The 12,272-nt window shown below is 44.5% G+C and overlaps 1 protein-coding gene across 2 annotated transcripts in view; it reads right to left on the bottom strand.

The window, feature by feature from the left end:
- Positions 1-11,079, bottom strand: part of LOC106609402 (LHFPL tetraspan subfamily member 3 protein) — a 44,521-nt gene extending 33,442 nt beyond the window's left edge. Inside the window, exon 1 of one of the 2 annotated variants that reach the window (XM_014208195.2) lies at positions 9,717-11,079. In XM_014208195.2, coding sequence (XP_014063670.1) covers positions 9,717-10,146 — 430 coding nt within the window. In that variant the 5' untranslated portion in view covers positions 10,147-11,079. The remainder of the gene's footprint in view (positions 1-9,716) is intronic. The other variant, XM_014208194.2, reaches the window with a different exon arrangement.
- Positions 11,080-12,272: the final 1,193 nt, after the last annotated feature.

Here is a 12,272-nt window from a genome sequence, read left to right as displayed (position 1 = left end):
TCATTCTACCCAAGATTACCCAGGTAGTGCTGGCAAATACTGCGCACACAACTCCTGAAGGATACAGTAACTGTCAAATGTGTAGGAATACACAGACAATGTTGCATACATCTGCACACACACACACACACACACACAAAAAAAGGTGTTAAAATATATTTTGATTTGTTTATATTTGAGATTCTTCAAAGTAGCCACGCGTTGCCTTGATGAAAGCTTTGCACGCTTTTGGCATTCTCTCAACCAGCTTCATGAGGTAGTCACCTGGAATGCATTTCAACTAACAGATGTGCCTTGTTAAAAGTTAATTTGTGGGATTTCTTCCCTTCTTAATGCGTTTGAGCCAATCAGTTGTGTTGTGAGAAGGTAGGATTGGTATACAGAAGATAGCCCTATTTGGTAAAAGACCAAGTCGATATTATGGCAAGAACAGCTCAAATAACAAAGAGCAACTACAGACCATCATTACTTTAAGACATGAAGGTCAGTCAATACAGAACATTTCAAGAACTTTGAAAGTTTCTTCAAGTGCAGTCGCAAAAACCATCAAGCGCTATGATGAAACTGGCCCTCATGAGGACTGCCACAGGAAAGGAAGACCCAGAGTTACCTCTGCTGCAGAGGAAAAGTTCATTAGAGTTACCAGCCTCAGAAATTGCAACCAAAATATATGCTTCAGAGTTCAAGTAACAGACACATCAACATCAACTGTTCAGAGGACACTGCGTGAATCAGGCCTTCCGAATTGCTGTAGAGAAACCACTATTAAAGGACACCAATAATAAGAAGAGACTTGCTTGGGCCAAGAAATATGAGCAATGGACATTCGACCGGTGGAAATCTGTCCTTTGGTCTGATGAGGCCAAATGTGCCATTTTTGGTTCCAACCGCTGAGTCTTTGTGAGACGCAGAGTAGGTGAACGGATAATCTCCGCATGTGTGGCTCCCACAGTGAAGCATGGAGGAGGAGGTGTGATGGTGCTTTGCTGTTGACACTGTGATTTATTTCGAATTCAAGGCACACTTAACCAGCATGGCTACCACAGCATTCTGCAGCGATACGGCACCCCATCTGATTTGCGCTTGGTAGGACTACCATTTGTTTTTCTACAGGACAATGACCCAACACACCTCCAAGCTGTGTATGGGCTATTTGACCCAGAAGGAGAGTGATGGAGTGCTGCATCAGATGACCTGGCCTCCACAATAACCCAACCTCAACCCAACTGAGATGGTTTGGGATGAGTTGGACCACAGAGTGAAGGAAAAGCAGCCAACAAGTGCTCAGCATATGTGGGAACTCCTTCAAGACTGTTGGAAAAGCATTCCAGGTGAAGCTGGTTGAGAGAATGCCAAGAGTGTGCAAAGCTGTCATCAAGGCAAAGGGTGGCTACTTTGAAGAATCTAAAATATATTTTGATTTGTTTAACACTTTTTTGATTACTAGTCGTGGCCAAAAGTTTTGAGAATGACACAAATATTAATTTCCACAAAGTTTGCTGCTTCAGTGTCTTTAGATATTTTTGTCAGTTACTATGGAATGCTGAAGTATAATTACAAGCATTTCATAAGTGTCAAAGGCTTTTATTGGCAATTACATGAAGTTGATGCAAAGAGTAAATATTTGCAGTGTTCACCCTTTTCAAGACCTCTGCAATCCGCCCTGGCATGCTGTCAATTAACTTCTGGGCCACATCCTGACTGATGGCAGCCCATTCTTGCATAATCAATGCTTGGAGTTTGTCAGAATTTGTGGGTTTTTGTTTGTCCACCTGCCTCTTGAGGATTGACCATAAGTTCTCAGTGGGATTAAGGTCTGGGGAGTTTCCTGGCCATGGACCCAGAATATAGATGTTTTGTTCCCCGAACCACTTAGTTATCACTTCTGCCTTATGGTAAGGTGCTCCATCATGCTGGAAAAGACATTGTTCGTCACCAAACTTTCCCTGGATGGTTGGAAGAAGTTGCTCTCGGAGGATGTGTTGGTACCATTCTTTAATCATGGCTGTGTTCTTAGGCAAAATTGTGAGTGAGCCCACTCCCTTGGCTGAGAAGCAACCCCACACATGAATGGTCTCAGGATGCTTTACTGTTGGCATGACACAGGAGTGATGGTAGTGCTCACATTGTCTTCTCCGGACAAGCTTTTTACCCGATGCCCCAAACAATCGGAAAGGGGATTCAGAGAAAATGACTTTACCCTAGTCCTCAGCAGTCCAATCCCTGTAGCTTTTGCAGAATATCAGTCTGTCCCTGATGTTTTTCCTGGAGAGAAGTGGCTTCTTTGCTGCCCTTCTTGACACCAGGCAATCCTCCAAAAGTCTTCTCCTCACTGTGCGTGCAGATGCACTCACACCTGCCTGCTGCCATTCCTGAGCAAGCTCTGTATTGGTGGTGCCCCGATCCCGCAGCTGAATCAACTTTAGGAGACGGTCCTGGCGCTTGCTGGACTTTCTTGGGCGCCCTGAAGCCTCACAACAATTGAACCGCTCTCCTTGAAGTTCTTGATGATCCGATAAATGGTTGATTTAGGTGCAATCTTACTGGCAGCAATATCCTTGCCTGTGAAGCCCTTTTTGTGCAAAGCATTGATGACGGCACGTGTTTCCTTGCAGGTAACCATTGCTGACAGAGGAAGAACAATGATTCCAAGCACCACTCTCCTTTTGAAGCTTCCAGTCTGTTATTCGAACTCAATCAGCATGACAGAGTGATCTCCAGCCTTGTCTTCGTCAACACTCTCACACCTGTGTTAACGAGAGATTCACTGACATGTCAGCTGGTCCTTTTGTAGCAGGGCTGAAATGCAGTGGAAATGTTTTTGGGGGATTCTGTTCATTTGCATGGCAAAGAGGGACTTTGCAATTCATCTGATCACTCTTCATAACATTCTGGAGTATATGCAAATTGCCATCATACAAACTACCAGACTTTGTGAAAATTAATATTTGTGTCATTCTCAAAACTTTTGGCCACGACTGTACATGGCAACACCTCCTCCATTTGCATTTCTATCTTTCCTATATATTCTATAACCATGTATAGTGACTACTGCATCAAAGGAATTATCTAAGAGTGTTTCGGAGATATCCAGAACATGAATGTCTTCTGATGTTAATAAGTTGTCAATTTCATGAACCTTGTTTCTCAGGCTACATATATTAATATGTACATGATTCCATATGTGTTATTTCATAGTTTTGATTTCTTCACTATTATTCTACAATGTAGAAAATAGTCAAAATAAAGAAAAACCCTTGAATGAGTAAGTGTGTCCAAACTTTTGACTGGTACAGTAGCACTAGAGAGCCCTTGTCTCGCCACTCTTTTACCCATACTGTGAGTGTCTGACTTGGAGTTGCCAACTTTCTTCCCTCACCCACCACCCCCTCCATGTCCCTTAGTGCAAGGTCCCTCTGTGGTGCTTCTTCCCTCACCCACCACCCCCTCCATGTCCCTTAGTGCTAGGTCCCTCTGTGGTGCTTCTTCCCTCACCCACCACCCCCTCCATGTCCCTTAGTGCTAGGTCCCTCTGTGGTTCTTTATGATTAGCATGATTAGTACTGTTACTGAGCTGTATGCTGCATCACCAACAGCAGACTGACACATACACCATGTGCATTCTGCAGGACCTCTAGGAAAGGCTGTGTTATCTCTCCTGTCAGCTGTACCAGCGTCTCAGTCAGTCGACCAGTCATAATCCCATTATTAATCCCCCCCTCCCCCCTCCCCATTGAAAGAGCAACAGCAGAAAGTAACACTAACACTAGCCGGCCGGTGCCACGGAACCAGGGCGAACACAGTGAGTTTCCCCCCACCCACCTGTGGCACCGAGGCTGACACCCCGGGAGAAAAGGTCCAGAAAGACACAGCTCTTTAGGAAGCGCGACATGCACCGGGGAAAGCCTTCACCTGAAAAATTACAAAATTCAATTTGTGGTTCAACTGTGCCGGTCTACAATGAAAATCCACTGATGCGCAGGAACCCACTTTAATAGCGCGTAGAGCATTTAAATGCCTCTATTTTACTGGAAGTTGGTTTAATGATGCAGTAGTCAGAGTGCCTGTGGTTACGAAAGCTTGAATTTGACTTCAGAGAGGAACAGTGTATTGATAGATAGGCCTCCATCAAATATATTTAGCATTGCTCTGAATTTTCCCTGTCAGTATGGCTGATGCTTGCACTCCATACCAAGCACATTCGATTGGCAGGAAATTGATCATAAGATTGTTGAGTGTTAGAACCCATTTTGAATGAGGCTATATTGTACTCCCAGAGGACTAACTGTTCTTTAGGGATTTGCATTGTCATGCTATTGTTAGATGTGGCTCTCTGGAATCGGCTGTCTTTCAAACCTCTCTTCTGCTTTACATTTGTCTCTCGTCACCTTATCGTCACCCTCTTATATCTATCTAATCATAAGTCAGTCACAGTTTAGTCACAAAAGACAATGCAACTCTTCAATCAGAGATGTCACTCTCACTTTATTTCTAACAGGCCTAGCAAGTCCTCCATCACAGCTGCCAATCAAACTCATGAAAAATTGATGAACTATTTTATCAAAGTAATTGTGTGCACCAATATGATAAGACCACAACATCTTCAAAACAATTTCCCACATCTGATTAATAAGAGTGCATATAAAAGATCTAGTAATGATATGTTATTGAAGCAAATCCCAATAATGGCATCTACAGTCATCAGGGATGCACAACCATGGGAGATTCTCTCCTCTTAGCACAAACCCATCTTATGGGTTGGCAGGTACAGGATGTGTCAGAATGACATCCTAAACCTGGCACTGTATCTCCCACCTCTAATCCACAGGAAGAGACATAAAACACCTCCTGCTCTGACGCTGTCACACCTCCTGATGCACAACGTCTGCTTTCTGATTTATTTACCAGCTGACAGATCTATTAAGATACATGCTATGCTGATCATTTGGGAGCAGGGTTTGAGAAATCACATATTTCATGCCTGGCAGGCACACCATCTAACTTCCTGATGACTGCATTGCAGGCTTAAAGGTCCATTGGCCTATTGTACATAACATTACACTCTAAAAGGATGGTGTGTGTGTGTGTGTGTGTGGCTGTCAGCAGGGCCTGGACAGGTGCTTTGCTGAATGGGGAGGGAACGGAGAGAGGGATGAGTTAAAGAGGAGAGGGATAGAGGGATGGGCCCTTTTTCTCTCTCTCTCTGGAGTATGCTGTGGGAGACTCTCTGATCTGTGGAGTATGCTGTGGGAGACTCTCTGATCTGTGGAGTATGCTGTGGGAGACTCTCTGATCTGTGGAGTATGCTGTGGGAGACTCTCTGATCTGTGGAGTATGCTGTGGGAGACTCAATGGGCTTCCAAAGAGCTGGAGTAGTGGGCCGGCTTTCATCAGCCCCATTCACAACTCCTCTTGATGTCCCACCACACTACTTCTGCTGTCCTCTAAAACTCTGACTAATGGCTCTAGTGTGTGTGTGTGTGTGTGTGTGTGTAACTGGGACTCCCATTTGGTCATGTTACATCATCTTCCTAATCATCTCAGGCCCAGCCAGCCAGTCCATCACGTTACCACTGACAGGAAGGATAAGAGCTGGTTGATGTCATTAGCCATTGACTTTAGTGGTACTATGACACACACAGCAACTGCCCACTAGCTTAGTGCACAACCTTGTAACATTGTGAGTGGAGAGGGAGGCTAAGCTCTCATTTATGGCAGGTCATATTCGGTTCAGAAAGGCTGGGCCCGAGCTTGAACTTCTAATGGCATGGCTTTCTTCCTGACCTCATCTCTTGATAGTACTTTTCAGCATCAATATTTTAACTCTTCTTTTCTCTGGTTTTTTCTCCAAATCCTTCTTTGTGACCGTCACTTTCCATGTTCTTGAATGTGCTTTTATCTTTTCCTCCCTGCTGGTCTTCATCACTTCCCTTAGCTGACATCTCTTATCCACCTCCTCTCTTTCCCCCAACAAGGCACCATGTGATGTCTCTCACTTGCCTCCATTTTAAAGAAATGGGAGAAATGGAGAGCCACACTGTGCAAAGATCCCCAACAGCAACAGTACTGTATGAGTGCTGAACAGACTGTGTATTTAAATGCCAAATCATGCAATCTCATGCATAGGCACGAGTTGTCCCAATCCCCAGACTGAGGGATTGTGACAGACACCTATGATAAATTAAAGACACGGTAAAGAGTAGCACACACACACACACACACCTGAATAAATAGACCAACAAACAGTACTGCCTGTAAGCAGCAGAGGAGCCAGACGGTGACAGCATATGTCTCCCATTAGTGTAGCTTTGTGCTGTTTTGTTCTGCACAGAAACCTCTGGATCAATAAACCACTAGCAACCAAATGGGCCTTTTAATGTTTGATGCTAATGCCAGCTTCCGTCTCAGGGGACCCATTGGACCAGTACTGAGTGCAGCAATGTGCGGCCACTTACCCGTACAGGCAGCCTAGTGGTCCAAACAGAGCCAGGAAACAGGTCATTGAAATGCCTCCATAATGCACTCAAGAGCCCCCTGGTTCCTTTGTTTGCTTGTGGAAGCCATATCCAAACTGAGCAAGGAGCCCCTGCCGAATACATGAATGATAATCCCCTTCCTGTGTGTTCAGGCATTTCCCTTGGTGAGGGTCGGAAATAGGGATGGTCAGCGGAGTTCTTGTTTCCATCCAGGATGGCGAGCCGAGCACCAATCTGCTTCCTCACTAGAGCCAGACAGGCAGGCATTGTCATGCTGCCAGAGCCGACACATCCATCACATCCTCCACTAGAGTGGAGAAGCGCCTGGCATTTGGTGGAAGTTGTCACAGGATGAGTGTGATTATCATCGACCGACCATGCAGTGTGGTTGTCATGGAGTGGGCTTCCTGTCAGTCTTAGTTTGGGAGTTAATTGGTCCGCAGTGAGGGGGTGGTCAAGGCGACGCAAGGGGGGAAAGAGGGAGGATGGAGGGAGGCAGGGCGGATGGTCCAGCTGCTCCAGTTTGCAGGCAGCTACTGGGCTGAGTGCAGACTGGGCATGTCTACCTGAGAAGTGCTGTGTGCAGTGGGCCAGTTAAGCAGATTATTCAACAGTGTTAATACTAGTAAGGAGAGTTCTTTAGGTATTGCTGCAGCCTGCAGGGGCGGGAACATGAACATTTCCTTCTGGCGTTGCTGTTCAAATGCCTCCAGGTAGATTGTTCTCGTCAGACGTTCATCCTCTCCTCTGCTTTTAAGGAGAGGTGCCTCTTCGCTATGCGCCGTCTTTGACAGACACTCACAACAGCCAGTTAGCCCTGGATAGAAGGCTGACTACACTGAGCCTAGAAGGATTTGACAATCATGCCTGGGATCTGTGGCTGCAATGAGAAAATAAAAGTACAATATATTTCCAATCACTACTCCCCAGGAACATCTTAATAGCCAATTTCACAGTGACCTCAACATGACATATCTGAGAGAAGGAGAACGGAGAGAGAGAGAGAGAGTCAGTGAGTGAGTTGAATGAGGCAGAGATTGCCTGAATGCTGATGATTCATGTCATTGCCACGAGCAAAGTGCTGTATCAATAAAAGACAAGGAAGCAATGAGCAGCCAATAGGCCCCGAGCACTCAGACCTCTCATTGTCATCGCCAATGTTGACTCTTCACCACACAGCACTCCATAAAACCACGCTCTGCAGCCTTACGGCAGTATGGTACAATGTGATGCCATATTTCTTGACAGAGCCACCTGTATTATTGGAGAATCTCAGTGGTGAAAAGGCCCCATAACTCGGCAGAGATCGTCAAAAATAATGATCTTCATTTACATTTTGTAAATATTTACAATATGTTTAGTAAAGTGTGTTTTTTGGCATCTTACAGGCCGTGTTAGTCAGTTTGTTAATCACCCCCTGCATAGTCTGAACATGATCAGATCTGTACCGTATTATGAAGACCGTATCCAGAACATCTCAGAGTAGGACTGCTGATCTAGGATCTGTCCATATAATCACTCATTATGATCTAAAATGCAAAACCGATCCTAGATCAGCACTCCTACCCTGAGATGCTTTGTGGATACCAACCAAGCATTCACCACTGACTCACTCTCACCACTGAGGGATAAGCAGCGTCTTTCTGAAATGTGGGGGGGGAAAAGGTGCTGATATGAACACCCAGGCTGTGCTCATTGGGCAGGGCGTCTGTTTTAACTCAGTCTGGGACGAGAATAATCTCCATGCTGGCGTTTAGGTTCAACATGAATTTACAGTGAGGCTCCTGCAGCTATACAGACGGATGGTGTTGTGGGTCTCAGACCAACATCTGTCAAGCAGCATTAACACCATTCATTATGTTTCTCAGTGGTTTGTGTTACAGAGATGAGTTGAAGGATCATTGCCTTTGATTGATCACTGGTTGATTGTGGCTTTAAAGCGGGTGCATACAATCTGGAGTCTGTGTGCATTCTTTACCAGCTTCAATTCTGCAAAGTAACTTTCACTGTGACGCTTATTTACAAGCTTGGGTAAATTCTGATGTATGAGAGAGCATTACATGCAGACTACACCACGGGAGTGCGTCCGCATGCCACTGGGATTTTGTTTATCTGACCAGATGCAATCATGACATACAGGTTAAAACTCAAATCAACTGTGCATTAATTATATTCATTTTGGCTGGGTCGAAACACATGAAACGTTAATGGATATTTAGCTGGGAGATTAACATTGGGTTGGTATTTTACGTAACATTCATATGGTCCTCTTTTAAGATGGTTCTTTGTAGAATTTTGACCTGGAGTCATACATAATCTTTCTACTCCAAGGATTCATCTACAGATAAAATGGGAAACCTAGTTGGTGTTTAGTTATCTTTAATTCATCTCTTATCGTGTGTTTTTCAAGCGTCTATGTGGGTTTGTATCGTCCTGATATACAATAAGGAGGGGACCTGCAGCACCTGCAGCATCACCAAGTTTGCGCTTGACGCATGCGTGTACATTTATTTTTGCAAGGCTTGTACATGCAACTGGCTGTATTTTGTGTAGTTGTCTTCGCTCCATTAATATATGTTTTAAAGATAGTGTGACAGTGTATGGTGATTTAAGACAGATAAACAAACATGGCTGTCATCTGCAAGGAGCATTTGCTCATTTTATAGAAATATATTTGCTTAAGCCCCGACATTCATCATACACGTCTTATAAAACTGATGTCAAGTATAACACTATCAACCACACCTAAAGCTAGAATCCTTGCATTTAAACAATAGTAAAGGGCATCCACGCCCGTTCTGCAAAAAAAATCTAAGGGATTGGGCTGGAGAAATGGAACCACTCTAAAATTCATAGACAGAGCTATAGATGCAAGGACTAACCCCCCATGATATCGAATACATAGTTTTAACCATGTTTTTAGGCCATACAGTGTTTGTTTACCAACATTGGAGTAAAACAAGTTTATATTTAGGGTTCTGGTGGGGCATGACAGTTGAACTGAACTCATGAGGCATGTATCAGTTATATTCTTCAAGAATCAATTGGCAGCCTATAATTTACAAGTCCAAGAATGGATGTAGCAACTAAGGATTCTAGCTTTAACACATTGTTTGTTTATTTCCCCTTCCTAGCTGATTGAACAGCTGGAATACAGAGATTTCTATCTGGTTGTAGAACTGCTGAAGTTCTGAACTCCTTCACCCTTCAAATAATCAATATGCAGACGGGGAAACTTACCCGCAGCCAGCTGCATCCAGCCGCAGATCTTGTAGACCGTGCCTGTGCTGCAGAAGAAGAAGAGCGTGAAGCAGCCGATGCATCCAATGACCAGCGCCATGGACATCCCGATGAAGAAGGACGCGGCTTTGAAGGCGCCGGAGGGGATGGTGCTGAACTCCATGAAGCTTCCCTGGCACGTCAGGTCCCGGGACAGCCCGTTTCCGATGCAGTAGTGGAAGAGGCCGAAGTAACCGGCCTGCGGCGTGTCCATCCCGTCTCCGATCCAGTAGGGCTGGATGAAGCACACTACGTTGACTATAGCGAAGAGGATGGTGAAGATGGCCCACAGAACCCCGATAGCGCGGGAGTTCCTCACGTAGTTGGTCTGGTAGATTTTGGCAGCCTCGGAAGCGGGAAGCATGGTTGTAGGAGCCCCAGGCACCATCATTCAATCTCTAAAGGTTTTTACATTTACGAACTGTTCACACACAGAGCTTTAATCATGCACAAAGCACATCCCGGCCGCGTCAATGTGACATGATCTCCCCGACTAAACTGCTCCCTTCTGGGCGAGTGTTTAGTCTACTAAAACCTCGCAGCTTGCACTGTGCTTGGGTCCGCCACCGTTTTCCTTATCTTTATTGAATGGTAGGCTGGGTATCCGAGAGCTATTACGATTAATACTGAGGAGGAATCTTCTGAATGAATGATCACTGAGATAACAGCATGTAATAATCACCGGGTGTTAATTCGAAACGGCCATGCATTTCGCAAATACGCTACAGCCATAGTAGGCTAAACAAACATCCTACGGTCAGAACTGCATTCGATTGAGGGCGCAGAGAGATGAATAATCCATGAAAAATGCTACCATCCACGGAGAGCGGCTGAGATCCCCCTTCACAGACGTGGCCACTACCGTAGTGGTCAAGGCTACAACCTCATCTTCCACCGAAAACCGATTTTCCCGAGGTGGAGGAGGTGCATTTAACTGAGATGATGAAGTCGCGAGTGTTGACAATCTGCTCACTGTGCATCATGTGCTCTGCGTCCATATTTGACCAAAGAACACCTGTATTCCAGACAGGCGCAGTCCGACTGTCACAACCGATGGACCTATCAAAACCCCTCTGATAAAGCACCATGCACAATACAGCCAATCCCCTAATCCCACTCTCATGCCCCAGTGCAATGATGGAATGGGATTTAAATCGTTAAATCTAAAAAGAAACACTCCTATTTGATTTCGTCTAGGTTGGCTCTGACTCGTGAGGCAGAATATTGAAGTCTCAGCTCTCTCAATGTCGCCTCTCTCTCCGTGTTAATCTGTGTCCACCGAAATAGGATGGTTTCTGTCGCACATCAAGACGCGCTGGTATTTAGGGCACAGTGAACAAGTGCACATCAACATCAATGGCAGGCTATAAAACTCAGCCCTGCGACATGGCATTTTATCACAAAGTCATGATATAGGCTAATTGGCTAAACTTAATCATGATTGCAATGGCTGGGTAATCACTAAATGCTTCATCTGTTTGATAGCCTACTCCAAGTCTCCAACTTTGTGTGCTATGCACTTGATGCTCTTCTTGTTGATCACTTGATGATTCTGAAATGGCTTTGACTGCTCTCTGCCAGTACCTTCTCTCATTGCAGTCTATTCTTATTCAGGATTAGCCTTCTCAAAGCTGCATGTGGCATATTTCTCCCCATGGCACGGTAGAGGTAGCCTACAGGCCTAACAAGAAAAACAAACAAAGTGCACACAGGCATGAAATCATTTTATGTTCATTATTTAGAAGGCTTGTGGTTACAATTATTTGGAAACTGAGAAAATAACTTTATATTTACAGTAGCATACCTATTAGTTTATGAATAGTGTAAGACAAATTGAATCATTCTCAATGTTTTTATTTATTTATTTCACCTTTATTTAACCGGGTAGGCAAGTTGAGAACAAGTTCTCATTTACAACTGCGACCTGGCCAAGATAAAGCAAAGCAGTTCGACACATACAACAACACAGAGTTACACATGGAGTAAAACAAACATAGTCAATAATACAGTAGAAAAATAAGTCTGTATACAATGTGAGCAAATTAGGTGAGATAAGGGAGGTAAAGGCAATAAATAGGCCATGGTGGTGAAGTAAATACAATATAGCAAGTAAAACACTCGAATGGTATATTTGCAGTGGACGAATGTGCAAAGTACAAATACTGGGGTGCAAAGGAGCAAAATAAATAAATAAACATGGTGGCGAAGTAAATACAATATAGCAAGTAAAACACTGGAATGGTAGATTTGCAATGGATGAATGTGCAAAGTAGAAATACTGGGGTGCAAAGGAGCAAAATAAATAAATACAGTAGGGGAAGACGTAGTTGTTTGGGCTAATTATAGATGGGCTATGTACAGGTGCAGTAATCTGTGAGCTGCTCTGACAGATGGTGCTTAAAGCTAGAGAGGGAGATAAGTGTTTCCAGTTTCAGAGATTTTTGTAGTTCGTTCCAGTCATTGGCAGCAGAGAACTAGAAGGAGAGGCGGCCAAAGGAGGAATTGGCTTTGGGGGTG

Source organism: Salmo salar, chromosome ssa07 (assembly GCF_905237065.1).
Source record: "Salmo salar chromosome ssa07, Ssal_v3.1, whole genome shotgun sequence".
Lineage (NCBI taxonomy): Eukaryota > Metazoa > Chordata > Actinopteri > Salmoniformes > Salmonidae > Salmo > Salmo salar.
The sequence above is the reverse complement of the archived record's forward strand: the minus strand, read 5'-3'. Positions and strand labels throughout refer to the sequence as shown.